At 57.9% G+C, this 27,592-nt stretch overlaps 1 protein-coding gene across 3 annotated transcripts; it reads right to left on the bottom strand.

Moving 5' to 3' along the window:
- Window positions 1-366: 366 nt before the first annotated feature.
- NTN3 (netrin 3) lies at window positions 367-27,592 on the bottom strand. 3 transcript variants are annotated; one of them, XM_042864365.1, is made up of 8 exons: window positions 27,557-27,592; window positions 24,851-24,926; window positions 19,458-20,429; window positions 13,102-13,290; window positions 7,588-7,737; window positions 7,222-7,275; window positions 3,254-3,328; window positions 367-3,164 (listed from the first exon to the last, which is right to left on the bottom strand). In XM_042864365.1, the coding sequence occupies exons 2-8, from the start codon at window positions 24,861-24,863 to the stop codon at window positions 2,836-2,838; spliced, it is 1,782 nt and encodes a 593-aa protein (XP_042720299.1). In that variant the 5' UTR covers window positions 24,864-24,926; window positions 27,557-27,592; the 3' UTR covers window positions 367-2,835. The 3 variants fall into 3 exon arrangements, with proteins under 3 accessions (XP_042720299.1, XP_042720300.1, XP_042720298.1); XM_042864366.1 differs by lacking the exon at window positions 24,851-24,926; XM_042864364.1 differs by lacking the exons at window positions 24,851-24,926; window positions 27,557-27,592 and having other exon boundaries at window positions 19,458-20,466.

The raw sequence follows: 27,592 nt of genomic DNA, 5'->3' as shown, positions 1-27,592 counted from the left end.
ATGAAATAATGACATAAACCATTAATGATCATATAAAAGTAGTACCTAAATAAAATAAACAGCAAGTTACATTGTTAGGGTTCCTGTTCTGCTCGGCTACAGCTCTTGGAGTTGGAGCTGGAAGACTCTGCGTGGGGTCGAAGCCTGCTCCAGGAGATCACAAAACAGGGACGTGGCTTCTGTGGCACCCGTGGGACGCCCATGGAAACCCATGGGACACGCATGGGACACCAGTGGGACACCCATGGGACACTTGTGGGACACCCATAGAAACCCATGGGACACTCAGAGCTGGGCACAGGAACAGCATGAAGCCCTTTGGCTTCCCGGCACCCACAGAGAAGACACGAAATTAGGCGGTCAATACTTATTAGACTCGTGTTATTAAAAATAATAATAATAAAATAATAATAAAAAACAAACGTACATATGTATGTTACACTGTGGTCCGTAGCATCTGCTGGCTTTTCTTTGTACATGTTTGGCACGGCTTTCATGGGTGCCCCAGGTGGTACATATATTGCACATCTCAGCAGACCAGAAAGCCCAGCAAAGCCCCCCAAACCCACATAGGGCTCCCCAAAATGATCCTGCCAGTCTCTTGGGTCTGCTCCACCTGGTGATACGCTTCACTTCTAAAGCAAATGGGAAGAGGTGACAAAAAGGCGTGCAGACATGTGGGAGTTACATACACCTCTCAGAGCACCCCCAGCAGTGCTGCTGGGCCCCCAGATGTGGGTCCCTGCCTGCAGCTGGTGGCCAGCTCAGGTTCATGTGTTGGCAGCTGCGTGGTGGCGCTGGGCTGCACAGTGCAGGGCCCCAGCAGGATGCATGTGAGGCACTGCTGGGATCACTTGTCCTGGGGGCTGAACAGAGAGCAGGATAAATCCCAAACAGCAGCTGCCGACACCAAAGTCCTCCCAGAGCTTTAGAGGTGACTTCAGATGAAGAGGAGACAGGTGCCAAAGGAAAACCTGAAGCTTCCTGTCCCGCAGTATGTGTGGAGTGGATTTTGGGGAGCACGGGATCTTCACGTGCGTGCTTGGAGGTTGCATGCTCCTTCTGCAGTCCTGTCCAGGGCAGCATTCATGTTCTGCTGCTCTTCCACAGCTGTGGCTGAGGAGGAGAGGGCCAGGCAGATCCCAGTGCAATGCTGAGCCCATCCCAAGAAGAGTCCCTCCATGCACAGCTGAGGATGCCTCTGCCCAGTTCCAGCATGACAACAGCGGTGTGGCCAGCCAGGGTTGCTGGGTGCAAGCAGCAGCAGGAGTAAGAGGGCTGGGTGTCTGTGTAGTTCAAGGGACATCTTGTGGCAGAGGCTGGTGGCCTGTGACAACCAGAACAGCAGAACTGGGGACGGGACAGTCCCTTCAACTCGTCCAGAGCAGGGAAGGAAGCTCTGAGTTGGAAGCATAGCACAGGAACAACTCATCCAAAACCACACAGGCCCAACTCACACTTTGCCCCTCTTCTACTCCAGTTCTTCCCGTGCTCTGCAAGAGCAAAGTGGCATCCGCAGGGCCAGAAGGACAGCACTGCTGGCCCCAAGTGCCTCTGAAAAGCAATCATTGCTATCTTCAACAGCTTCTCCAAGTGCGTAGATGCTCACTCCCCTTACTCCCCTGACCTGATGCCCCAGGGCTGTGCCATCTCCTCTGCTGCAGACACCCCTGGGATGGGTTGGCTGCTCACCATGTGATGGGCACAGAAGGCCAAAGCATCTTCCTAACACACCAGGAAACAGCAGCACAGGCTGCAGCTCCTTGCTGAGCCTCGCAGCTTTCCTAAACAGGCAAGGTTTATATGGAAAGGAACATCTACTGTCAGATCAGCTATTATTTCCACTCATGTTTATTATGCTGAGACCACTATAACCTCAACATGGAAAGAAACTGATGTCTGTTTGAACTGGAGACTAATACAGTATGAAGAAGAAATAAAAGACTGGAGGTTGGTCAGCAAAAGCTCTTCTCTCTTCCTGCCACCTCTGCCTCCGCACCTCTGGCACGGCCAAAGTCACAGCAGCACGCAGAGCTGGCACAAGAGGAGAATATGGGTATCTGCAGGTCTTTCCTGTTGGGTCACCTGGGCCGTGCACCTGGACAGGCAGTTCCCTGCTCCCTGCTGAGCACAGCTCTGTGGGGTGGTGGCCAACAACCCTGGCTGTCCCCAAGATTTCCATGGGCCCCTACCCCTGGGCAGCAGCACCAGTCCATGTAAAGCTGAGGTCCTGCAGGATCAGGTCTGGAGAAAGGTCACTTGGTTCTCCCAGTGGAGCTTTTGGGGCTGGTCCTGCAGCGCTGGATGGTCTCCACCCAGCCAGTCCGTGTGTGCACCGGGATGGAGGAAACTGACCTCCTGTCTCTGCTGCACAAGAAAAGGGGGCACGAGAGCTGAGAGCAGCGCATGTGCAGCACGTGATAGGGAAGCAGGCCCTCAGCACACAGCAGAGAGAGCTGCAAGCTCAGACAGCAGCACTGGGCAGAAGGTTTTGTACAAGGGGAAAGAGAGACTAGGACAGAAGGATGAGGAACAGCACGCCCAGAGCAAGAAACCAGCCCCTCAAGCTCCTTTAGGCAACAGGCACCCCCAGGACCCCCTCTGCTTTGCTCCTCATTAAAGGTTTGTCATTACCGCCTTATTTTTAATACACACTGAGAGAAGGAGACCCACACACACACACACCCACGCGTGCACACACACACACAAAGGGGAACCATTGCCAAAATATACACTATAGACAGAACAGTCCGTTCACACGATATATATGTACAGAGTCTCTGGGCACGGGCTGGGTGCGCGGCCGGGCCGGGACCTGTGCAGGGCACGAGGCCCTCAGGGCTTCACACACTTCCCTTTCTTCTCCCGCCGCTGCAGTTTCCGAAGACGGCGAGTCCAGGCATCCCTCCATTGGATGACCAGGCTGTTCTTGTCGGCCATCAGTCCTGGCCGGTCGGTGGAGTTCTCGCTGATCCCCATCACCAGGTACTTCTTGCTGATCTGGATTTTGGGGCATTTGCAGGACAGGTCCTTGAGGTGGATCCACAAGAAGTTGTCTCCACGCTTGACCCGCTCGTCGCGGCACTTGTAGACGGAGAGGATGTTGATGGTAAACTTGGCCCAGTTGGCCACCGTCTCCATTTCCAAAATGTTCACTTGGACCACTGAGGGAAAAGAGGGAGAGGAGGGTGATGGGGATGCTCTGCCAGCTCCTGATGGAACCACCGTCCCTGGGGATGCAGGGCAGCCTTACCATAATCTTTCTTGCAGTATTTCTTCATGTTAATCTTGTAGTTGCCTTTGGCTGGCTTGCAGTAGGAGTCACAGTCTGCAGAGGAGGAACAGAGGGTTTAGCATGTGGCACAGCACTGTGCATGGGGCCCTGCCCCACGAGGGGGGAAGGTGTCATGGTGGGGGCATGTCAGAGTGGGCTTCCCTGTCCCTGCGTCCTCCAGAAGGCTCCAAGCCAGGCCTGGGATGCTGCTAACAGTGGGGTCCCTGAGCCCTGCTATGCCCCCCTATTATCTCAGCAGCTCTTGCAGACTGAGACTGGTCCCACTGCAGCCCCTGAAGTCCCCTTGGGCCTCTCAGGCCGGCCACATCCTCTCCTGTGATGACAGTGACAATGCCATGAAGGATTATTCGGGACACGGCTGGTGGAAGGAGCCTGGGGACCCTCCTCTGGGAGGCAGGAGAGGGTGGAAGAACCCCAAAAGAGCATCTGACTCTAGAGCAAGGGACAGAGTCTGGATTGTGACTCCTACTTCTGTGGGGCCCCAGAGGATCTTAGGAACATGGGAAGCTGGCAGGTGAGGTCACTCCCTGCTGCTCAAGCATCTCCTGCTGGCACTGACCAAGCATGGCCAGGGAGGTCACCACGCTGAGCTTCCTGCACACACCCACGCCGGCAGCATCCCGCTTTGTAGCATCCTTCCCTATAGCATCCCTCCTTCCCTGCAGCATCCATCCTTCCCTGCAGCATCCCTCCCTCCTCGCAATATCCCTCCCTGCCATTCCTCCCCATGCTGGGGCAGAAGCTCATGTCCTCAAGGAAGCTTTTCTCTGTGCATTTCTAAAGGCTTCAGATTTGCATCTCAAGCAGAGGGAGGGCAGGCCAGGAATGCCTCTCCTTCTCCCCAAAGGCTTTGATCCCAACAATTGCCTGAAGCAGCCCAGTTCTCCTCCTTTCTTTGCCCCTGCCACCTTCTTTTGAACATCTCAATTTGTCTCTTTCCAAATGGCATGTTCTTCTAAGCCCATCTTTCTTCCTTTCTCTCCCTCTCCCAGGTTCTCTGTCCAGTTGGCAGAGCCCTCACCAGTCCCAGGACAGAGGGCAGCCACTGAGCTGCCTTTGTCTGCGGGTTGCCACAGCGATCGCTGGAGATGGAGGGGGATGGTGGGGAAATAACAGCACTCTGTGCCAAGAGAGAGGAAGGAGAAAGAGGAAAGAAAGAAGCCCAGAAGCACAAACTCATCCTGAGCTCTGCTGCTCCCCTTTCTGCCCAGCTCCTTTCAGTGAGGACTTTGTGCCGCCTGTTCCAAATTTCTCATCGACAGAAGTGGCTCAGCATGAACCTAATTCCTGGCAGAGTGGGGTGAGCTCTGCTTTTCGGCGCAGCCCCACAGCGCTGCCCCTGGGCTGGGCTGCCATAACCACCCCATTCCTATCCTTGCCCCCATGAGGTTCCTCAGTCCCCAGCGCCACCGAACCACACAGGGACACCACGCAGGGACAGGAGGGACCTTGGAGAGGCAGAAGGGACTGAGGAGCACTGCCAGAGACCAACCCCCCCCGTGGGGCTGAGCCTTTCTGGACCAGAGTGGTTTTTAAGTACCACAAGCTGTAGAGTCATCTGCGGGGGCAGAAAACACGTTTTGTGGATTGGAGTGATTTTTCTCAGAGAAACCAGAATGCTTTCAGGGGAAAAGAGGGGAGGCATCATAAAAGGAAGGAGGAGCAGCGGGAGTGATTAATTGCACTCTTCTTGCAGCTTGACAGGGCGCCCGGCATCCATGTCCCCTCTTGGGAGCTGTGCACAGGGATGGAGCCGTTGGTGGCAGTGAGGACAGAGCCCAGGGGCACGGCACACTGCGGCTGGCAGTGCGCAGCATCTTCAGAGAGGGCCACGCTTTAGGCTCCTATGAAGTGAAAACCCCGCTGGGGCCGCTTTCAGCTCCTTGCAAATCTGGCCAGATCCAAGCTGCAGTTTCACAAGGACACACAGGACCATATGGGCTCGCGGTCCCCTCCGCTGCTGGAGACGGGGGTTGGGAGCAAAGCCACGGCAGTAGCAGCCAGCGCCGCACAATGCAGGGCCAGGCGGAGAAAGCTGCACGGAGAGCCTCCCGCGTTCAGCCCTGCTACAGCTGGGCCGTGGGGCGGCGATGCGCTGTGGGGCGCTGAGCTGTGGGGCAGCCCTGGTCAACCTGCCAGCCCAGGCCCTCTGCCGGCTCTGTGCTTGGGAACAAAGGAAAGGAAGAAAAGAAGAAAGAAAAAACAATAACCGCCCTGGGCTCCCGCTCACGATTAACATCATAAAACTGCGATTCTGAAAAGCCAGAGATGGTATTTGGAATTAACAGTTTGGGATTCGTTTGGGGACTTTTAACCTCAGCTTTGCGCTGAGGAACGTTCCTCAAAAATAAAAACAATTCCCGCTCCGTTTATGTAAGAAACTCAGAGGAAAAAAAAAAAATAAATGAAGAAGATTCGTGTCTGGCCATGGGCCTCAGTGTGCTGCAGAACTGAGCGTGGGGTGCCAGGCAGAGTCCCAGCCCCACAGCCCCACTGGGGCTACGGGATGCCCAGTGCTGGGGGATGGGAGGAGCACGGGGGGGTGGTGAGTTTGCACATCTGGTTGACTTCTCTGTGCCTCGAAAAAAAAAAGAAGGAATATTTTGTTTTAAGAGAGATGTAACTTAATTAGGTGTTACGGCTGCAAATCTTTTACTGCTGACTTTGAATTCCTTTAAAGCCCTCTTTTGCACTCCGCTAGTTTTGTTAATTCCACTAACGGGGAACAAGTTTTGTTTTTTTTTTTTTTTAAGCTATTATTATTTTTTTGCAAAGTGGAAAATATTTGGGACTAATAATAATAAAAATTACAAGAAATGGAGGCAGGACGCTTTGCTGTAAAGCTGGCCGGCTTTTGGGCAGGGATCAAAGCCGGACCCCAGCGGCTGCGAGGGGCTGGGGAGCAAAACGTGGGAATGGGATGGCGATGTCAGCGCACAGCCCGGATGCAGACGGGGCTGTGATGTGGTGGTGGGGAAGCACCTGAGCAGCCGCAGCCCTGAACAATGTCCCCCTGTTTCTCCAGGCACACCTGCTGTGGGACGGAGGGGAGGGGGGCTCTGGGGCTCCAGGGAGGTAGAAGAGGTGCAGGCAGCGGGAGGGGGGTAGGGGCCAGTGCACAGCCCTGGGCGGCCCCTGGCCGTGCCCAGTAATCCCAAGAGGGTCCTGTGGGACCCCGGTCCCTGGCGCAGGCTGTGGGCAGAGGTGGGCTGTGTTGCACTGAATGTACTGGAACTAGAAGCCAGAAACCTTCCAACGAGAAAGGCACAGGTACAGAGACAGGCTGCTGAACACAGACCTGCTCCGTCAAAGCAAAGTGAATGCCGGGGTCTGCACTGAGTGCCATTTATTTTCATGCACCTGAAAATATCAGACAGGATACTAAGAATGCTCCTATTTATAAAGCACTGGTGGGAGTCACCCTGATTAACTCTGCCCCACTCATCCCTCTCTGTTTACAACAAAATCACTCAAATCCACTCAATTTTCCTTTCACCAAAGCCTCTTCTCTGGCATTCCCATCTCCTGCTTGGATGCCTCATGGCCAGAAAGCAAAGCAAGCTGGAGAGCAGCCTTCACCTCCACACCCATCACCCTACATGCCCAAACCAGAGCAAGGAAAGACAAACACTTGCTCCCAGCCCCTGGCCTGCTGCAGAAACCAAAGGCCCTTAATGCACTCCCTGTTCCCCATGAGAACCACTGCCAGCCCTGGTGCTCCCTGTGTCAGCAGCTCTGCAGGTTTGTTGGTCCCTTTGCAGAAACACAAAAGATTTCCACTCTTGTTAATTCTTTCACTAAAGGCAACCTCGTGGCTGGCGATGTGGGTTTGGAGAGGTTTGGCACTCCTGATAGGTGTGCTGTGGGGCAGAGAGTGGAGGCAGTGTCTCTCAGCAGGGCTGGGGCTGGATGCGCAGAGCACTTACCTGCAGGTGCCTCTGTGCTGGTGATGAGGGAGGTCGGATTGATGGCAGGGATCTCTGGAAGAGAAAGGGGGAAATGTCTTAAGGAAAGAGGTCGCCAGCCCTGGGCAGCCCCCATTCCCAGCCCACCATGCACAGCCCTTCCTTTCCAGACAGAGGGGTCTCCCAGCCCTGGCTGCTTTACCAAGAACTTCGGGGTCTGACTGAAGCAGGGGGTGGCACACAGACAAGAGCCCTCTGCAGATTGGGTGCAGAGGGGATTTAGTGCATCACCCCTAGGAAGCTCGCTAAGAAAGACTGGGTGAGCCTGCCCTGAATAACACAGGCCCTTAAGTACTCCTGGGACACTTCATCTGGTGCAGGACTCACTGATGCAGGGGGCCACGGGCGAGCGGCTCTGCTGGAAGCCCTTGGCGCAGCGGTTGCAGGTGAGGCCGGTCACGCCGTCCTTACATGGGCACTGCCCCGTTGTTTGGTTGCAGGTCTTGCCGGCAGCTCCGACCGGGTGGCAGTCACAGGCTGGACAGGAAAGGGAGAAAAGTCTTTGGTTATGTGGGAGGAAATGCATAGCACAAACCCACGGCTTGTCTGTGGCACTTATGGCCAGCCACCCGCTGCCAGTTCCAGGGGACAGTGGGGAGAGCCCATGGGGGAGGTCCCCTGAGCCTCCTCTCCATAGAGGTGAGCCAACATGGAGTTGGCACACCAACTGAGCCTTGTTTTGATCTGGGATGGCCTGAAGTGTGTCTTCTAGTAGTGATAGGTCAAGGAGGAATGGTCTTCAACTAAAAGAGGAGAGTTAGGTCAGACGCTGGGGAGGAAAGTGAGGCCGTAGCACTGCTGCCCAGAGCTGTAGGTGCCCATCCCTAGAGGTGCAGAAGAGCTGGTGAGGGCAGCCAGCCCATGGCAGGGATAGGGCTGGGGGCTGTGTGGGCCCTTCTAACCCAACCATCTGGGATTCTATGATTCTCAATGCTGCCCTGGCTCATAAACCCTAACATCCACCCAATCTCCTGCAAGCCCTTACTGGAGAATGCTGTTCTAATGGCCTTCCATCACAGTCTCCCCAAGAGACAAGCCAAACCTGACCTGAGTGAAAATTTGATTTCCAACCCTGGGATGGATCTGAAGCATATCATCCTCACACTGGATATACCCATACTGGATGATGGAGCTAATGATCTGGATGATGGAAGCAGGGATGTGGGAGGAATAAGACAATGCTTTGTCAGGAGAGGACCCTCCCTCTGCTGACCCAAGGCTGGGCCTGGCTACAAGCTGGAGGAGGTTATCTTGGCCTCCATCGGTGTAAGAGTTGAACGTGATTCCAAAGCAAAACAAAAACATCTCCCCCCACCCATCCCCACAGCCCCCCGATGTTATCACTTCCCTAATTTTCACCAGATGGGACTGCTTGCAGCACCACGGCACGGCTCCCCAGGCTTCTCCTGCACGGCGAGAAACAAGAGCAAGCAGCCTCTAATGGGGACCAGATGCTGCACTCCTTATCAGATCCTGGCTGGGGCTGGAAACGGACGTGTTTCTGACAAGGATATTTTGGGGGCTCAGCTGTGATAACAAATGGCAGAGAGCGAGGGAGCCTTGGCATGACGCAGGGAGCAAGGGGCCTTTCTCCAGCCATAGCTTTGGTTGGGGCCATGAGCACCACCTGCAGCCATTTCTTTGGAGCTGGGGGTAAAGGCGTGCCACAGAGTCCCTTCTGTGCGGGGCCGGTGGGCACAGGTACCCTTGAGGAGCTGGCAGGTATGGCTGCTCCTTGAGAGCGGCCAAGGCTTTGTCTCTGCCACCAGGAAGGTTTGAATTGCTGCGTGAGGCTGCACACAGAGCCCCAGCAGGGCTGTGGTGCCAGGTGGGCTCAGCCGCGGGCACCGCACGCAGGCTGTGAGCACAGCGAGGGACAGTTTGTGCCCTGGGAAATTTATGGCAGGAGGCACACGTCCAGACAAGATTTATGCAAGCGCTCAGCTTCACACACTGTGCATGATCTCCCTGGTCTCAGCGGTGTATTCCCAGTGTAAAGTTTAAGTAGGTCCATAAATCTCAGCTTGGTCAGGATCCAGTTCTTCCAGCCGGATCCTCCTTGCGCTGTGAAGAACTCTTCTGAAGACTCGACACCTTACCTGGAGCAGCAGGTGAGCTGGCTTTGCTCATGCCATGTCCTGCAGAGACAGCTCTGTCCCAGCAGGTTGCTGTCTCACTGTGCCCCCTCTCTCCCAGGGCTGACCCCTGTGTGTCCCCACCTCTGTGCCCGTTGCCTGCAATGCCTGAGCTCCCGCTGGGTGCTGGGAAGGAGTCTCCAGATCAGGGCATAACCCATGGAGCTGTGCTTGCCAGGAAGAATGTCTTGTACCTAGTATCGAGAGTAGCTGTGCTTTTTGAGGCTTAGCTGTTGCTGCTTCCTCAGTTTCCATTGGAGAAAGCTCACGTTTTACGGTTTTGTTTGAATTACAGGGACTAATGCACAGCCATTCTGTATTTGACTTTCCAATTACCACCGTTGGATTAATCCTGCACACTGTCCTGTGTGTTGCACTCTCCTCCACGCCTCAGTGCCCTGTGGTGATGCTGGCTGCTGGTGGCCATTGCTGGGCTCACCTCTACTCCATCAGGTGCTGTGGGAGATGCAGGCTGGTGCAATCCACGGGGAGCATCTTTGTACCCATCTCTGAATCCCAGCAGAGATGAACCACGCTTGGATTGTTATTTGATAGAACAGTTTGGGTTTCTTTAAATAACACACACTGTGATAATGCTGGCCTCTGGGCTAGCATTTCAAGTCTTGAATATGAGCTGAGCTTTCTTTCAATATTTTCCTTTGTTAGGCTGCTCCACTGCTGCCCTGGACCAGCTCTGGAGGAAGATCTTTGCTCAATGCCTGCAGCTCTCCTTGCTCTGCAGTATGCTCTCCAGATCTGCTCTCATGGGCCTTGCCTTTTATTCTCCTCCTTTTTCCTAGCAGAAATGTAGCTATTCAAAGCAGCAGGTGCATGGCACAGCTTTGGAAAAAACAAGCCCAAACCATCCGATTGCATCTCCATCACCTGGGGCAGGCACACTCTGGAGGGCACGGATGCACACCGATCTGCTCCTGCATATGCACGAGGAAAGGGGAAATGCTCTCTGCTCTGCGAGGGAGGGACGGTCAAAGGAACAGAAGCGTGAAGGATTTTATTATTGACTCGGATGCCTGGGACAGAGCCAGGAGCTGGCTCCGCAGATCCAGGCACTGCTCTGCTGCAAGATCCTCTTCAACATATGCCCCGTAGCAGGGGACAGGCTTTGTGCACATGTTCATCTGGCTGGGCTGAGCCTTTGCAGCATTTCAAAACCGCTCGCAAGCGCTGCCAGCCTTCAGGAAGTGGCACTGTGGCCCTGCGTGGCACAGGGACCTGCAGGAGAGCTCTTCTTGCAGGGGGAGCCTGCTGCAGCACCCTGCTCCTATGCTGCACTGGGGTCAGTGGCTTCACTCGCAGGGCTGAGTGCTGCAGTCCCAGAGCAGTGTTGATATCTGAGCCTCTGCCAGAGTTGGAAACACACTGAACCTCTCCTGCAGCTTAGTGCCTGCGTCCAGAAACTGGATGGGCCCTCAGCACCCTCATGCACACCTGCACAACGTGTCCCCATGGCTGGAGGATGCTCCCGCAGCCCCAGGCACCATGGGATGAGTGGAACATTGCCCCAGAGCTCCTGGCACAGAGCAGCACAATGGGAAGTGCTCACACTAACCCGCACTCAGCTCATGCTCACACCTCGAGGCTGGGCTGTGCTAAGCCTTCCCATCTGCAGCATCTAGCAAAATCCTGTTTCTTGGGTTCTTTATTTTTCATTCTGTTAGCGCTCTTCCCTGGATGGACCAGCACTGGGTGATGGCAGGGTGAGAGGGAATGCAAGGTGGGGGGACTGTGCATGTGTGCCAGATGTGGGGATAGCAGCCGGACTGGGGTCTTCACTGCAGCTCCATTTTAGGCAGCCCCCTGCCTGCCCTCCAGAGGAAATGACTCAGGGCTTTCCCTGAAACCGCAGGCTGATGAGGCTGCCGCCTGCCCGGCTGCTCCTGCGCATGGAGGGCTCTTGCCTGGGGCTGGGGGCACCTCTGGGGATGAGAGGGGGATCAAGCACAGCCCCGGTGCAGGGAAATCCTCATGGAAAAGGTGGAAAAGGCCGCAGTGCTGCACTGCTCTAGCCTGGCTGTGTTGCAGCAGGAGCTGGGGCTGCTGCTGTCCTGCTCTGTCCCATCTCATCTCATCTCACAGCTGCTCAGTCATGCCCTCAGTCCGTGCCACAACCCCTCCCCTGGCTGTCTCCAGTCTCAGGAGGCTGGAGAGGCTGTGGGGAGATGCTACAAGCTGCAGGGAAGGGAGCAGCCTCCCTTTCCTCTGCTTCAGCCTCCTTATGTGCAAAGACATGGAATCTCCTGAACAGTGGGCAAATCAGGGGCCATCCCCAGCAGGGATCCTGGGAGCCTGCCTGGCGCTCCTCAGGATCAAAGCACTACCCGTGATGCGGTGTACAGACCCTCAGGATGTGCTCCTCATCCTGCATCCTCCTCTTCCTCTCCCACTGTCACCCCAAGGACACATGAGCACTGCCAATGGGAAACACTCATGTCCTGGGGCTCAGCTGTGGGGCTGCTGCGCCCAAAGCCCGTTTCCCTTTGCTTTGTTCTGCCAAAGCCCCAGATGAAACAAGGGTAGAGAAAAGCCAAGGTGATTCATACAGGATGGACAACAAAAGGTTTTTAGTTGTGACAACACTGGATGCATTCTGGACCCAAATGAGCCCATCCTACCCATGAAGCTTACACACCATGGAGCCTTGCAAGCCAAATACTTCAGTTCTACGACCACAAAGTTGCTGCACAACACCAGCATCAGAAGTTGCTGTAGATCCCACATAAACACACAGAAACCTGGCCAAGTGCTCGTCTGCTTTGAGGGCACCAATGGGCTGGAGGGTGGGCAGCATTCCACCGCCACCCCAACACACCTCCAGCACACATGGAAGCAGCTTTCCCTGCTATCTGTGCAGTACCACTGCCAGAGGGGAAGCCGCACTCCCTTCCGGGAGATACTTGCAATCTCAGCTGGAAAAATAGGATCAGGGGTGAGTTCCTGGCCTTGGAGAAACCATGGCAAAGCTCCTGTCCCCACCAGTGGGGTCAGCACAGCAGCAGCAGTCCAGGGGGATGGTCAAGGTGGCTTTTTGTTATCTGACCACTGGTGGGACCATTGTTTGGAGGCGCTGCAAAGGATGGAGGCTGCATGGAGAGGGCTGGTCGGGAGAGATAAGGCATGGCAGCCCCGGGAGAGGAAAGCCTCAGCTTGGCACAGGCCAGGACCAGTGGGGCCAGGCTGTGCTCCCTGCTTGGAGCCAGAACGGTTCCCAGACGCCTCAGGGCAATGCACCCTGCCCATGGGCAGCACTGCTCAGCACCCCACAGGCGGAGCGGCCCATCAGCAGCACCCATGGCAGCACAGCAGGGAGAAGGGAATCCCTGCCAGCATTGCCCCAGCCCTTCCAGTGTGAGGAAGCACCACAATCCTTTTGTGATGCAGTGTGAAGACTTCCAAGAGTATCTACTGCCAAGACTATGTTGGTGTCAGAGCCTAACCCCCAGCAAGCTGCCACTGGCATTCTGCAGCACCTGCACAGCTCCACACCTCCCCAAATCCCAACACTAATGGCTGTGCCTGCAGTTGTGCCAGGGCCAAGGGCCGTTCCTCGTGGGGCAGAGGGGTCTCCCCAGCCACCTGCTCCCACAGGTCTCCCTCCCCATCCCTTGGGTCTGGGCGCCCGCAGACACACTGGGCTCAAGGCCATTGCCCACCATTCCCTCGGGGCAGCAGATCGCTCCCGGCTCACCTTTGCAGGCCTTGCGGTCCGTGATGGACTTGCTGAGGTCCCGGTAGAAGCCTTCCTTGCAGTAGTGGCAGTGCCTCCCAGCTGTGTTGTGTCGGCAGTTGAGGCAAACGCCGCCGCTCTTCCTGCCCGACAGCTTGTACAGCTCCATGTTGAAGCGGCAGCGCCGAGCGTGCAGGTTGCAGTTGCAGGCTGGAAAGGAATAGAGTGTCAGCAGAGGCAGCTCAACATCACCGTGAGCACCAATTGCTGGGGTCAGACACAGCGCTCCCTGTGCTCCACAGTCCCCAGCACGGTGGTCATGCCCTCTCCATCCACACAAACGTGCAGGCACGGCTTTTACTGCATGGAGTCCTAAAAGCTGAGGCTGGTGGTCCGCTGGGATTCTGCTGCACCAGCACTGCCTGAGCAGGGAAACAGGAGGGGTAAACTCACGCCAGGTGCACAGCATGGACCCCACAGAAGGGCTCCGGATGCAGGGTCAGGAAGGAGGAGAACATGGCTGGAAGTGGTGGTGCAGCCAGCCCCGGTGTGTCATCCAGATGTGTAGCATCTGCCTCTTAAAGAGACCAGGGCTGGAAGTTGGGCACGTGTGGGCATGGAGCATGGGGCTGCTCAGCCAAAGGCAGAGCACTGAGATGCAGTTGGGCAGGGAGTCCATTAGTGCTGGCCAGGCAGTGCCAGCCAGGCACCTGCAACCTGCTGCCCCACAGCCTCAGCGCCAGCAGCACAGCCCCCAAACTGCTGTTAGTTGAAGCTCTGCTCTGCACACACACACACAGAAGCCCACAGTGACACACGCATGCACAGACATGCAGAAGTATGCGTGCACTCTCACACGCGCTTACATGTGTGCGTGTGCAGTCACAAGCATGTGCACAAGCATGCATGTTCATATCTGCACACCGGTACGTGTGCTCACACATATGCACACGTACACACAGAGCTGCATGCACGTGCCCCCACACACGTGCACACTGATTCAAACACACACACTATTCCTTTCCTTAGCCACAGGAACTGAGAAGACCCCCCCGCCCTATTCCACGTGTGTGAGATAAAAAGGAAAAGCAGTGCCAGTTCCTGTTTAACACTCTCGCAAAAAGATAATGGGAACAAGATTTCCTTTGGCAAAACACAGCGCCCGCCCCCAGCCCCCTCCCTGCGCTGGTAAATTGAGGCTGGTTGGGGTTTTTTCCGGGGTTACTGTGAAATTCATTAACATGTCAGCCCAGATTTAACTGCTGGGCCTGCTTGTCGTTTGTGTGAAGTTTCCCCCGCTCTCCCCCCCGGGTTGCCCAGGAGCACATTGGGAGCCTCAGCCTGCGCAGATCAAACGGTCCTGGCATCATGTGGGGAGAGCAGCAGCACACCCTGAACCCAACCTGCACAACCCCTGAGCCCAGCCTGCTTCCAACTCCCATGCACCCCACCTTGGCTCCCTCACATTATGAGACTGGTGTAAGAATCCCAGGGCAGGTACAACACCGACACTCCATTGGGCAGTGGGTGCATCCTGGGGTCTGTTCCTTCTGAGCTCACTTTTTACTGGTGGTGGCGGGATGAACTCTCATGCTTGGCTGGACAGTGGGACACAGTGCCTGAAGGAAGAGCAGCACATTTCGCTGGGTGGTGGGGATGCAGCTGCTTGGCAGGGATGGTGTTGGAAGAGTGGGGACAGTGCTGGCATGGTGGGAATGGTGCTGAGACGTTGGGGGTGGTGCTGGTGTGATGGGGATGTTGCCCCAATTGTTACCTGCTCAGGAGTTAGGAGATTCAGAAAGCAAGCATCTGATTCTGCACAGAATTAAACAAAGACCTTCCTGTGGGTCCCAACTCAGTGTGCTTTTGACTTGGTGCACCAGGCATGGACCAGCTCCCAGATCCCAAGTGGGATAACAGTGATGCAGTGGGCACAGTGGGGATGTGGTGCAGCAGGGATGCAGCTGCTCTGCCAGGCTCTGCGCAGGGCCAGCACCAGAGCACAGGATGCTGCTCTGTCCCCAGGCTGGGAACAAGCTGGCTTGTGTTGCTGAGCAGAGGCACCTGCAGGGAAATAATTCTGGGGGCAAAGGGACCCTTTTTTTTGCCTTGCTCACCCAGCAGGAGAAAACCAGGGCCCCTGCAAGCTCCTGCATCCTCTGGGAAGCAGAAGGGACACGGGGCAGTGGAGGAGGAAGGTCAGGTAAATGATTCACCACGGCCATCACAGGTCTCTCTCTGCCCCAGTTTAATTGGTGATGGAATAACTGGCCTGGCCTTTCTGTGGCATTGAAGCAGGGCCAGGGGCTGGCTCACTGCCCTGCTGCTGTGTGGCACGTCCCCACCAGCCCCAGGGCCACCCTGCATGGCCACAGCACTGTCCCAGCACAGAGCGATACTGGCCATCGCGAGGACCTCGGTGTGAGCATGTGGCCAGGCTTGGCCATGCTGGGGTGGGGACAGGGTCACAGCGTGGCACATGAGCGGCTCTGCACTCCTGGGCATGCAGTGCTAATCGGAGCGGACGGTCCCCCTCACACTGTGCTAAATGCTTGTGCTGTTCTCAGAGCCGACTTGGTTGCAAGCTCTGTCTGTCTCCTGTTAATCACTAATTAAAGGCTTGAATGCTCCCTGCTGTTTGGGGTATTAATAAGAATTTAATTGCACAGTTTGGGGCTAATTACGTAGTGGTTTGCTTCTGCCCTTGTACAGTATGCCCAATTAAACAATCATATGATCAATTAAGCAATCACAAGATCTAATAATTTGCAATAATAGACTAATTAAACGTCAACACCTTGAAATGGGGCCGCCTTCTGTCCCCCTTTTGAAGGCTTTGAACCCCCCGCCTGGACTCTGGCTACCCCCATACCTCCTCCCCTCCAGCTCCCCACGGGTCAGCAGCGAGGTGACGGTGGGAGGGGTGCAGGGCTGGGGACCCCCTATGGGGACACGGGACGGGCAGCATCGTGCGTGGGGAGCACACGTGCAGCAGATGCCGGTGCCAGCAGGACGTGAGGGGGTTCGCCGCCCCCACGAGCTCCCTGGGAGTGATTAGTTAACGGAGCTGGCTCAGCGAAACCCTAGACCGGCTGCCGCTGCCAACCCGCAGCGGATCCGAGCTACGCCCCTGCTTTGGCTGGAGGGGAGCCCAGCCGGGAGGCGAGGCGGGACGGCTGCACCTCAGCCCCGGACAGGAGCGGGGCAGGAGAGCCCCTGTGCACAGCGCCGACACGTGGGCCGTTCCCCGCCTCTGCGGGACGGCGGTGGGGACAGGGACCCAGGCACAGCCGGGATGGCGCTGCCGCACAGCAGCCCAGCTCGCCGCCTGGCCGCCAGGGTGGCGTGAGGCTGAGCCACCGCAGCCCACCCCGGGAGCAGGGCTCGGGACTCGCAGCTGAGCTCTAATGCCCTCTGTTGCAGGCAGACCCCCGGCCCCGGCTCTCCCATTGCCCCACAGCCGCTGGGGAGGGAGGATGCTGGCGGGGGGAGGGCGTCTGCTGCCCTGCTCGCCGCCTCCCAGAGCCACCTCCTGCCTGGCACCAGCGTAAAGGAGGCCAGATCAGCTCACCGGGCTTAAAAAGGGGATCTCTGAAGGAATTCTGCATCGGGAGCACTGAGATGAGAACAAGAAAACGCACACGAGAAGGGGACAGAGGGGACGAACGAAAGAGAGGGGGGCCTGCAAAACCCATCAGCACTCCTCCGCGCACACGCATCCCAGATTGATGCCCTCAGTTCCTGGCTGCTCCTCTGCCCGGTGCGGGGGAAGAGCAGTTCCGCCGGGAGCACGCAGAGCCCGGATCAAAGCGAGCCCCGAGCGCTATCCGTGGGCTCCGCAGGTTCTGCTCTGGGAGCAGGGTCTCCCCTTTGTGCCGCGGGCAGAAAGGCACTCCAGCCGCGGCGGCGACAATGGGAACAAGAGCTCCAGCATTACCAGCGAGTGGATCAATTACTTCCAGTGGCTGCTTTGCACTAATCCGCTCCCCCCTGCCTTGGGGACAGCCTCCCGACTGGGGCACCGGGCTCTGGGTGGCAGCTCCGCGGGAACAGCAGCAGGGACGGAGTGCAGGGCAGGGCAGGACTCCAGAACAGCACTAACGCGTCCCTCAGGGGGCTGGGGAGACTCGTGACCCTGCCCACACCTCTGTGCTGCGGGGATTTCCCCTCCTTGATCCCATCCCGGAGGTTGGGAGGGCCCGGCTGTGCCCGGGGGACATCGGCACTGCTCTGCAGGCAGCCCGGTGGGCACGGGGCCATGCAGCCTGCAGCATGGAGCTGGCCTTGCCCTCGTGCCAAGCTGGCAATGTGGCAAAGCCACTGTTGTCCCCAAAACCTGACCTGTGAACAACACTCAGCTATGCAGAGTGGCAGCGTCTCTGCTCTCTACAGACACCACAGCAACTCCTCGATGCACACATCTCTGCCTTTCTGCTGAAAGACACGCATCTCTGCTGTTCTCACCTCTGCTCTCCTTAGCACCACAGAGAAGCAGAAATTCTTGTGACAAGAGAAGAGCAGAACCCATGGGAAGCCCTAAAAACAGCACCCATCTGCCCAGACCTCCATCCTCCTCCACACGCCATGGGCCAGCTCAGCTGCTGCACAAACTCCCAGGAAAATGGGGACGGATGCACCAGCTTTGTTTTTTGACCCAGATGCACACTTGGCCGTGCCTGTACTCCACTTCCTGAGGGGCAGGACTTCCCCTCATCCCCTATCCAGAGCTGCTCACACAGCAGGGTGAGCCCACAGCCGTATGGGCAGCACCAGGGAGCACAGGGCAGAAACTGCACCAGCCCCTCGACTCCATCCCCAGCTGCACACATGGGGATGCAGAACACTCGGGGGCACTCGGACCGCCTTCCTCCTCCTCCTCCTCCACCACGGGGCAGCACAGGGCTGGGGCGTGGGACGGAGTCGGAAACCCCACAGCCTGGGCTGAGCAAAGGGAACTTCCCGGGCGGCCTCTCCTTTTAATTGGTGCTAATTGCTGCGTCTGTTCGTGCTGGCTGGGGAGATGTCATTGTTGAAAGGCACAGAGGGGAAGGCTCGGGGAGCTAATCCAGCTTTCAGCCGCTAAGCCCTTCGGAGGCGTGTGATGGAGGAGCTCTTTCAGGTCCCTTCAGAGAAGGCACAAAGCCCGAGAGGGAAAAGGGAGAAAGAAGGGGATCGAATCAACAGGAAAAACCACTTTCACACGCAGCTTGGCTAAGGGCCTTTGTGTGCAGGGTTTGTCAGGGTGTCTTGAAGGGACCGCTCCGTGCCCCCGCCTCCTCCCCACTCTTCTTTTCTCTCCCTCGTTTATCTTTTCAGCCTCATCTGCCAAAAGGGACCCGGCTGGGGGGAGGCCCTTCGGTCTCCTCTTGGGTCACCCGTCCCGCAGGGCAGAGCGAAGGGCACAGCGCAGCACGGGGCGGAGGGGCTGCTGGGTCGGGGTTGTCCTTTTGCTCCACCTCCAAGTTTTGCTCCAAAATGTGGTGTTTTGGGGGGAAACATCATGGCTAACCCACTCCCACGGGGTGCGGGGTGCTCTGCAGAATGGCTCAGGCTGTCCCTTTGGACCAGCGAACTTTTTTAGCTTTTTTAGCCTTTTTAGCCTTTTTTTTTTTTTTTTTTTTTTTTTTTTTTTTTTTTCCCGAGAAGAAATCCTGCCTAACAAACATATATTGAAGCCGGCAGCTGGGATCTCAACAAGTCATCGATCACGAACACTAACAGGTCCCCTGACCTCTGGCACATCCAGCAAGCCATTCGGGGCCTGATTGATGGTGTGGTTCCCTTGTCCCCATCCTGCTGCCCCCTGGGACAGGGTGGGGGTCCAGGAAGGGCTGGAGCCGGTTCCTCCCTCTCCCAGGGCTTTGTGGGGCTCTGGCATCCCCCATGCTGCATGGACAAAAGGCAAAAGCCGCACAGAAACCCCAAAGAAACGGACATGAGAGTGGGGCAGGCGAGCAACATGAAATCGATATTTGTGAAAACTTTCCTTCAGGTTACAACACCTTTAATCTGCATAAAGCTGTCTAAGGAGAGATGAGCCAAACACCCAATACACAGCACCATGCCAGACTGACTGAATGATGACATGCTGAAATGGCAAAGCTCGGACATTCCCTTAAACCCTGCTAGGTTTTCACTGCCCATACCAAACCAGGTGCCCATCTCTGCGTTATCCCAGGGACAAGCACTCCCCTCATGTGCTGATGTCCCTAAACACACCCTCATGCCTTTAGGGGGGCTGAGTGCTCACGGCCAAGCTAACACATCCTGTGGGTCACAGGCAGCAGAGGCTCACGCCTGTCCCCATTGCACCCAGGGCTCGGCCCCGTGTCCCCTCCCCCCACTCACGCCCCCCGGGCAGCACAGTGGCCACTTACCCAGGCACTCGTTGGCCTCGCGGGCGCTGGCCCGCTGCCACGGCCGGTCGTAGTGGAAGGGCTTGCAGCGGTCGCACTCGGGCCCCTCGGTGTTGTGCTTGCAGTCGCACACCAGCTTCTGCTCCTTGTCCTTGACGCAGCGCGAGGCGTGCCCGTTGCACTTGCAGCGCCCGCCAACCTGCAGCTCGCCCACCGAGTAGTAATAGGGGGTGGCCCCGGCCCCCCCGTCCTCCTCGCCAGCCTCGCGGCCCCCCAACTCGCGGAAGAGGTGGGGACGGCTGAACACCACCCGGATGTCGGTGGCCGTCACCCAGTCCTGCAGCACAGGGCTGCTGTCAAAGTCCTGGGCCGAGGGCCGCCCGTCGAGCGTGCTGAAGGCGATGAGGCCGCCGGTGAGCGGGTAGAGGTCGGTGAGGCCGTCGGTGCACAGGGCCTCCTGCTCGTTCTGCTTGGTGACGGTGGCCTTGCTGGGCTTGCCGTAGATCTTGCGGCACTGCGAGGAGTAGTACTGGTATGGCACCCACGTCTTGCCATAGTCCATGGACTTGAAGATGGCGGTGGACTCCGGCCGGGGCGAGCAGAACTGGAGGCTGACGTAGACCACCTCGAACTTCTTGCCAAGGGAGAGGGTGAGGGTGACGTTATGGGGGAGGTGGTGCAGGGTCTCGGAGCGCCAGCACGTCATGTTGGCGGCCGTGTTGAGGTCGGTCAGGTAGGCGGGTGGGTGGGCTCGGCGGGGGTCCGAGGCATCGCAGTGCCGAGTCGGGGGCTTCCCACAGGTGCTGGAAGCCTGCACCTCCTTCCCGAAAGCAGCATTGACAAACTCGGGGATGCAGCGACGGGGAGCCCCACTCTCATCATAGCAGGGATCTGGGGGTGTCTGCTGAGCCACGAAGGGGTTTGCAGTCTGTGCCAGGTGCAACACGCTGGTGGTGAGCAGCAGGCGCAGGAGCTGTGGGGCCTCCATCCTCCCTGGGATGAGAGCACAGAGTGAGGGATGGCAGGGCATGGCACACCCATAGCATAGCACAGACCCTGCAGGGGGCACAGGGTGCAGGGATGAGCTCAACACCTGGGCACTGGGCTGCATATGTCCTCCCACAGCATGCCCTGCTACAGCATCATCTCAGGATGCCCTACTGACAGCACTGGAAGGAGGAAGTCAGAAGCAGCCCCTTCCTGCACAAACGCCCTGCAGGTTTCAGGCAGGATGGGGACATTCACACCCATGGATATCATAGGGCTTTCATGCACTGAGGTGATGCCCCTGAGCTGAAACTCCCTACAGCGAGAGCATGGGGATGGGACTCAGCCCCACAGTGCTGTCACAACTTGCTGGGGTCAGCACCCCATTCCCCTCTGCCTCCCTGTGAGGTAGACCATCGCACATCTCCCTTGTTGCTGACCCTGAGGTGATTACAAGCCAGTGGCCAACCTCCCTGAAAACCCCACTGCCACACAGCCACAGCATTCCCACTGCCAGGAGCTCCTTCTGGCCTTGCTCCCCCAGTGGAGTAGGAAGCCCACCACCCCTGTGCCCCCAGCACAGCGCTGCAGGATGGCTGGGGATGTGCTGCACTCCCATGAATAAAGTATTGATCTTCAGCCCCTGTGCTGCTCCCAGCAGCACGCTCCTGCTGCTGAGGACAGCCCTGTTTCTATTGCTCTGTGTTATTTTCCTTTTGCTGTGGAAGGGAGCTCACCCTGGCCAGGCTGCCAAACCACTAATGGGGGAAGCTCCTCCCTGCCCGGCCAGGCCCAGCTCTGCAGCCCCTGAGCCAGCAGCAGGCAGCGGGGAGGGCAACAGCAGCTGCTGCCCAGGGAGTTCCCCACTGCGGATGGGCCCTTCCCTCTGCTCCACCACCACGAATGGAAGAGGAGTGTCTGCAGCCAACTTGGTGGCTTGCACTGCCCAGCAGCACATCCTCTGCTACTTGCAGAGCCTCTTGGGGACAGCCCTGTGCATGGACAAGTGGCTAGGCACTCAGCAAGCAGCACCAGGAATCTCTTGTGCCACAAGCACAGCGAGTGGGTGGCACTGCTAGAGCAGGGGTGGGCATGGGGACAACCCTAGAGAGGAGAGCATTGCCCAAGGCCATGCCCAGCAGCAGGGCCTGTGGGCAGCAGGCGTGGAGCTATCACTGCAGAGCAGGAAACACTGTGCCACTCTGCTAGCACTGCTGCATTAAAGCTGGCAGAGGCTGGAGCTACAGGAGATGTGCCTCACTCCAAACCCTATTCTTCCTGGGTAGACTGTGATGGAAACACATTGGGATGCAACTATTCTGACCCTAAGCCATCCATCTGCTTCTGTGCACGTGGCATCCCTGCTGCTTGCAGGACACCTGCAGTGAGCAGGGGAACATCACCCAGGGAGCGGCAATGCAGGAACATGAGGACTTGTACTCAGCGGAGCCCTGCCTACGCCCCACCACCTGCAGCCAGCTTTGCACCATGTGCTGCACCACACAAAGCAGGAGAGCACCTGTGTGTTCCTGGGCTACAACAAATTCTTCTCCATCAGGATCTTTTCTGGTCTTTCCAAACCATTTTTTTCCTGATCTTCCCCTGCAAACTTAGCTGCTTTGTGCTGGCAGCAAGCTGCTGGGGGCTCCCCAAGAGCTGCACTGCAGCTAAGCCACGTTCCAGGCCCCCTGGTGCAGTTCAGTCTGCTCCATGCACATTCACCCCATGCCTGCCAAGGAGATGAGGCTCATGCTGTGCACAGGGGGAGCTGCCCAGGTTGCTCTGACCATCACCTGCCCTACGTGCTGGGCTTTGCTCCCCCTATCTGCCTGGTGCATGCTAGTGAGATGCCCTGCACAGAGCCTAGAACATCCCCATCCTTCCCATGAGCTTCCAGCTCTCCCATCGCTCACGTCCCCCGTGAGCAGGGAACTCCCCTTCCTGCCCCAGGGAAGGAACGGATGGGGCGCAGCCACCACCCTGACCCCCAGCCCTACGTGTCACAAGGGGACATCTCCGAAAGGACGGATAACCAGTGGGATGACACCACGGCAGAGGCCTTCCTGCCCTACTCTGTGCTCTGGTGCCCAAATTTTTGGGGCTGTGCTGAGGAGCAGCCGTGGAGGAGCCGGGCCCCGGTGCTTGCCGAGCGGCGTGTCGGCACTGCAGAGGCACCGTGTGAATGGAAATCATTATCATCTGCCAGACCACACACATGCACACACGCTCTGTGTGCAGCTCACCCCATTATCCCACTGAAAGGGAGCCGGGGCCGGTGGTCTCCACGGGTCTCACCTCTGCATCGGAGAGGAGGGCAGCTGCAATCTGCTCCCTTTTATGCATATTCAGTGTGACCCCTGGGCTGTCGGCAAGCTGCCAGGGAGGCCCGGCAGTGGGTATTTCTCTCCTAGCTCCACCTGCCCCCCTTCTACTTCCCTCTTTGGTGCCCTTGCTTCAAACCTAATGGAGACTCTGCCAGCTGAGTGCTGGAGAAGGCATCCAAGGAGCAATGCTGACCCTGCATCAAGATGGATTTGGCCCTCCATGGCCCCCAGGCGAGGTTCCCTCATGCCTTCCAGCCGGGTGAGGACACGATGCCAGCCACAGCAGGAGCGTGGCACAGGGTTTGCCCTCCCCGAGGCCGCAGCCTCTAACCCAGCTGCTGCCGTGGCCACGCTCCTCCCCAGTGGCGGTTGCATTTTTGAGGTGGGTGATTTCCTCACTCCTCTGGCTGGGGAATGCTAACAGCCATGCGGTTTGGAAGAAAGTCCCCATGCCTTCACACTCGGAAGTGCTTTGCACTTTAAAAATTAGCTGCTATGCACGGCATCTCCACAACCCTGAGCCCCAGAGCAGCACTGCCAGGGGCATCCATGGTTCTGCACCGCCTGCAGACGTGCCGGGGTCTCACTGGGACAATGCAGACCCCATCCTCCCCCCGTAGGCACCGTGCTGCAGGTGTGCTGGGTTTGGATGCCGAACAGAGCTCCTAGTGCTGGCTGGGTGCTCATCGGCCTCAGTGCAAAGTCTGGATGCACGAAGGCAGGTGCAGCAGGTGAGCGGCACGGGAAGAACACACTTCCCAGCGCTGACCCCTGTGCCTGCAGCAGGTCCAGGGTCACTGGGGAGCAGAGCGAGGCCGCGGCAGCTTTGCAGAGGTAATTATAGGATTAAGTGGAACAACATGGGGAGGGGAGGGAAGGCGGTTATTAGCCAGATTTGATCCCAGGACCTTTGCGGCGCTGGAGCAGCCTTCTCCAATTAAAGCAGCAGGGAAGCTGCGAGCAGCCTGAGCGATGGCCACACCACGCGCCGCAGCCCGGCCACCGCAGCAGCACTCCAGGGTGCAATGGAGGCCCAAGTCATGCACTGGCAGATGCCGTTTAGCACATGGCCGACAACGGCCACAGCTGGGTAATGAGCCCACAAAGGGCAGGGAAGCACAGGGGCTCACCCAGCCCTATCCCCTCAGCCCTGTGCTTGGGCAGAGGATGTCTGGTCCCCGCTGAGTGTGGGCAGAGATGCAGGGTGCTGGACCCACAGGGCTCCATGCAGCATGGCACAGTGAGGGGTGGAAGCATCCAACAGGGCACGGGGGACCTGAGCAGATGAGGGGCTCTGCCCCACAGCCACATGTGCTGCAGGAGAGACCCATAGGGCATCTGCCCAATTCCACGAGCTGGGAGGCCGTGAAGCCCCTCTTTATGTGCCTGCCAGTGCCAGCTGGGGGCTTCGGGCCTCCAGCAAGAGGCATGCACCAGGACCAAAATCGGGCTCTGGACACGGATAAATCATTCCATGTGTCGTTAGGACAAAAACACAACGGAGAAATATTTAAAAGGAAAGGAAAAACCCCATGCACTGGGAGCAGGCTTGGCTTTTGGGCAGGAAGGGGCGAGGCAGAGATGAGCGTGCCACAGCGGGGCTGCAGGCACCAGGGACAGGCTAAGGCTGTGGGCACTGGAGCAGCCACCCACCAGGACGAGGACGAGGCTGTGGCTCCCGCGCAGCACAGTCCTGGCCGAGCTCCCTCTTCCCCCCTCCTTTCTGATTTCAAAGGGCCGTCAATGCGTACAGACCCACAACCACTCCCCTATTGCGGAGCTGCTCACTCCTTGCAGCCCCTCAGGCTTCCAGCCCGTGCCCCACGCTGTGCACATGGCTCATGTGGGCGACGCGAGGCAGTGCGCTCCCGCAGCAGGCGCTGGGCGACAGCTATTGCAATGCTCTCTGGCAGGCTGGAGGCAGCGTTACACAAGCCATGCGGTACCCCAGCAGTGCCAAGAGACGCATACATATTACCCCGCACGCAGGAAAGGATGGTCCAGATTCTGACCTCAGCCCCTCTGGCATCAGACAGAAGCAGCTCCATTCAGACCAGGCCAAGCAAGACGTAAGCGACTCCATTCAAATTTACACTGGCATACCTGTGGTCAGCATCTGGCCTGGCTTGAATTAGCTTCAGTCTGACGTTACAAAAGGGAGGAACGGTGCCCAGATTTCCTAGGTTATCGAAAACAAAAAAAAAAAAAAGGAGTCCACCCAAACCACCCCAAGGCCGCTCAGACATGTGCACGGAGGTGTCAAAGATGTTCGGATGCATCACCCACTTTGGGAGCTTTCGGTGAGCTGCCCCCAGGGAGGACATGCTGGGGCTGTGCAGTGCCCCGTTTAGCTCTGAGCAGAGCCTGTCCCCTCGCTGGAGTGAGGCTCATGGTACAGTGGGGCTGAGCCCACTTCCCCGTGACACTGAACTCACCGCAGAGCGGGGCGAGCACTTCCCACCAGCTGCAGATCTCCTCACCCGATAACAGCAGCCCACCGAGCCCCAGCCTTGTGGGAGCAGAGAGCACAGCCGCCTCCATGCTGCCACGTTGGTTCATCTCTGCGACCACTCGACTCGCTCTGTCACACACTGGGGACCCTCCCATCACTCCCCACGGCGCTCGGCCCCATCGCAGAGCCCTCACGGCTCCTGCCCTTTCCACTCCATCTGGGAATAAAGCGATCTGGTTTCCATAACGGCCCTTGTTGCCTTTTCACAACATGCCGGGCACAGATGTTGAAAATAGTCTGGATGAATATTTAAAATGGTATTCAGAGATGAGAACATTTGGCCAGCTTTGAAAGATCTCTCACATCGGGTACGGGATGGCTCACGACAACGGGGCCGGAAGCGTGCTGCACTCTGACATCTCGTCCTCTCTCTCCCTGGCTATGGGTACCATGTTTCATGTCCCTGGTGTCACACTGCCTGTTACTGACCGCCAGCCAAGTCTGCAGCATTTGGAAGAGGCTGTCACGTACGTTTTTAACATCACGGGGCAAAGTGGAATATGGAAAATCTGTCGCATTTCCATACTGAGCCTAAGTGTCCTGCGCAGGCTCAGGCAGGGACTGGTGGGGGCACAGAATAATTGCTTCCTTATGGAGCAGGGCCCAGGTGGGAGGTGGGGGAACAGGAGGCAAAGGTGCTGCTTCCCTGGAGAGGGCAGATGGAGGCAGCCCCATTGGGAACACATGTCCAGGGCCTGCACCGCCACTCGCCTCCCCCCAGGGCCCTTGCCCAGCTCTGCACCTCCCCCAGTTGCTGCCCAAGGAAGCCCCTCAGCACGCCATGCCGAAAGCCCTTGGCTGCCAGCACCCCTCCACCTGGGCTCCTCGGCAGCTTGCATTCTGCAAGGCTCCTTGGTGGAAGCTGTATCCCCACAGAAAAGATCCTTCTCTCCAGGCTCACTCTCGTTCCTGCCAAAGCCAGCATGGCACTTGCCATCGATACGGACCTGATGCCTTCCTGCTGCACACCACACCTCACCGGGAGGTGAGGATCCCACGGAACAGCACATCCAGTGCTGGAACAGCAGGACCTTCACCAGGCAGTCAGAAAAGCACAGCAGCTCCCTCTGTTTTATAACGGGAATACTGCAGAAAGGGAAGGTGCCACCATCCATCACAACGCCTCGAAGCGGGTGTCTGCAGCATGGCTCAGGCCCCGTCTCGACAGGGAGCTGCGGTCCCTCCTCGCCTTGGGAGTGGACAGCAGTGGATTCAGTGAGGGAAGGAGAACCTGTGTCACTCCTGGCTATTGAGGGCTGCACACCGCAGGATACCCTCAGCACCACTGTGGGTCCCTCACAGACAGCACTGCCAGAGGTGGGGATGCTCAGCCTAGCTCCCATCTCACCTCCTGCCCGCATGCATCTGAGCTCACCACAGCTGAATGCACACACGAGTGCTGCCTGGCAGGACCCTCACTGCTCCATCCTCGGCCTCCCTCACCTCAGCTCACAGCATGGTGAGAGCTGGGCCATGTGAGAGGCTGCTGAGCACCACATCCCCAGCGCAGCAGCCAGTCCTTATCCCAGCAAAGGTATTTCCATCCACCCACCCACTCTCCAGCGGCACGGGAAAGCTGTGGGAGGGACGGCGTTTCGAAAAAATGAGGGTTCAGCAGCAGCTCTGGGACAGAAAGGCAAAAGGAAAACCACCGAACGCAGCCGGGCTTCCCTTCTCCCTGCCTCACCCCCTGCTCACACACGGTGCTGTGCAGGGGCAGCTCTTCCCCCAACTGCAGTGTAGGGCCAAGGCATGGTGGGGGTGGGGGGGGAGGGGATCCGGGGGTTCTCCAGCAGCCCGAACGCGCCGCAGCTGAGAGCAGCTCGCGGGAGCCTTTCCCGAGGGGAAGCCCCCTTCACCGTGCAGGATGACGGTCCCCGACCCTGGCAGAGCCGCACCGCCGAGGTGCCAGCGCTCGCTGCCCGCAGCAACCGGGCACTGCTCCCGCACTGGGAGTCGGGTCTGCGGTCCCTCCCGGCAGCGCGGGGGCAGCGAGGCCGCGGAGCTTCGCGCAGCTCCGGGCACTCCCTTCCCCCCTCCGCAGGGCCGAGCCGGGCCGGGACAAAGCGCGGAGCGACGGAGCTCCGTGCCGGGGGTTCGGCCGTGCCCATGGGGGCACCGCGGGGGAAAGTCCCGTTTTTCGGCGAGACCGGAGAGAAAGGATGAAACGGGAGGGGAGGGAGGGGGAAGGGCGGGTGGGGGAGAAAGGGGAGGAATAAAAGGCAGCGAGGGAGGGAGCGGTGGGAAGGGACGCGGGGTGCAGCTTCCCGCGCCGGGAAGTTGGAGGAGCAGCTTACCGCGGCCAGGCAGGTAGCGGGCTCGGTCCGCCGGAG

The sequence above is a fragment of the Lagopus leucura genome, unplaced genomic scaffold (assembly GCF_019238085.1).
Source record: "Lagopus leucura isolate 7727_CA_CO unplaced genomic scaffold, USGS_WTPT01 Super-Scaffold_760, whole genome shotgun sequence".
Taxonomy (NCBI): Eukaryota; Metazoa; Chordata; class Aves; order Galliformes; family Phasianidae; genus Lagopus; species Lagopus leucura.
Note: the sequence above shows the minus strand (reverse complement) of the source record. Positions and strands in the feature narration are given on the sequence as shown.

Bases quoted from the DNA above. Each gene is read 5' to 3' on its own strand.
- NTN3 (XM_042864364.1), bottom strand. From the start codon at position 20,466: ATGCCCTGCCATCCCTCACTCTGTGCTCTCATCCCAGGGAGGATGGAG. The intron at 13,291-19,457 runs GTAAGTGGCCAC...ATTCCTTTCCAG, and splicing joins CGAGGCCAACGAGTGCCTGG to CCTGCAACTGCAACCTGCAC. The intron at 3,329-7,221 runs GTAAGTGCTCTG...CCTCCTCTGCAG, and splicing joins CAGCACAGAGGCACCTGCAG to ACTGTGACTCCTACTGCAAG.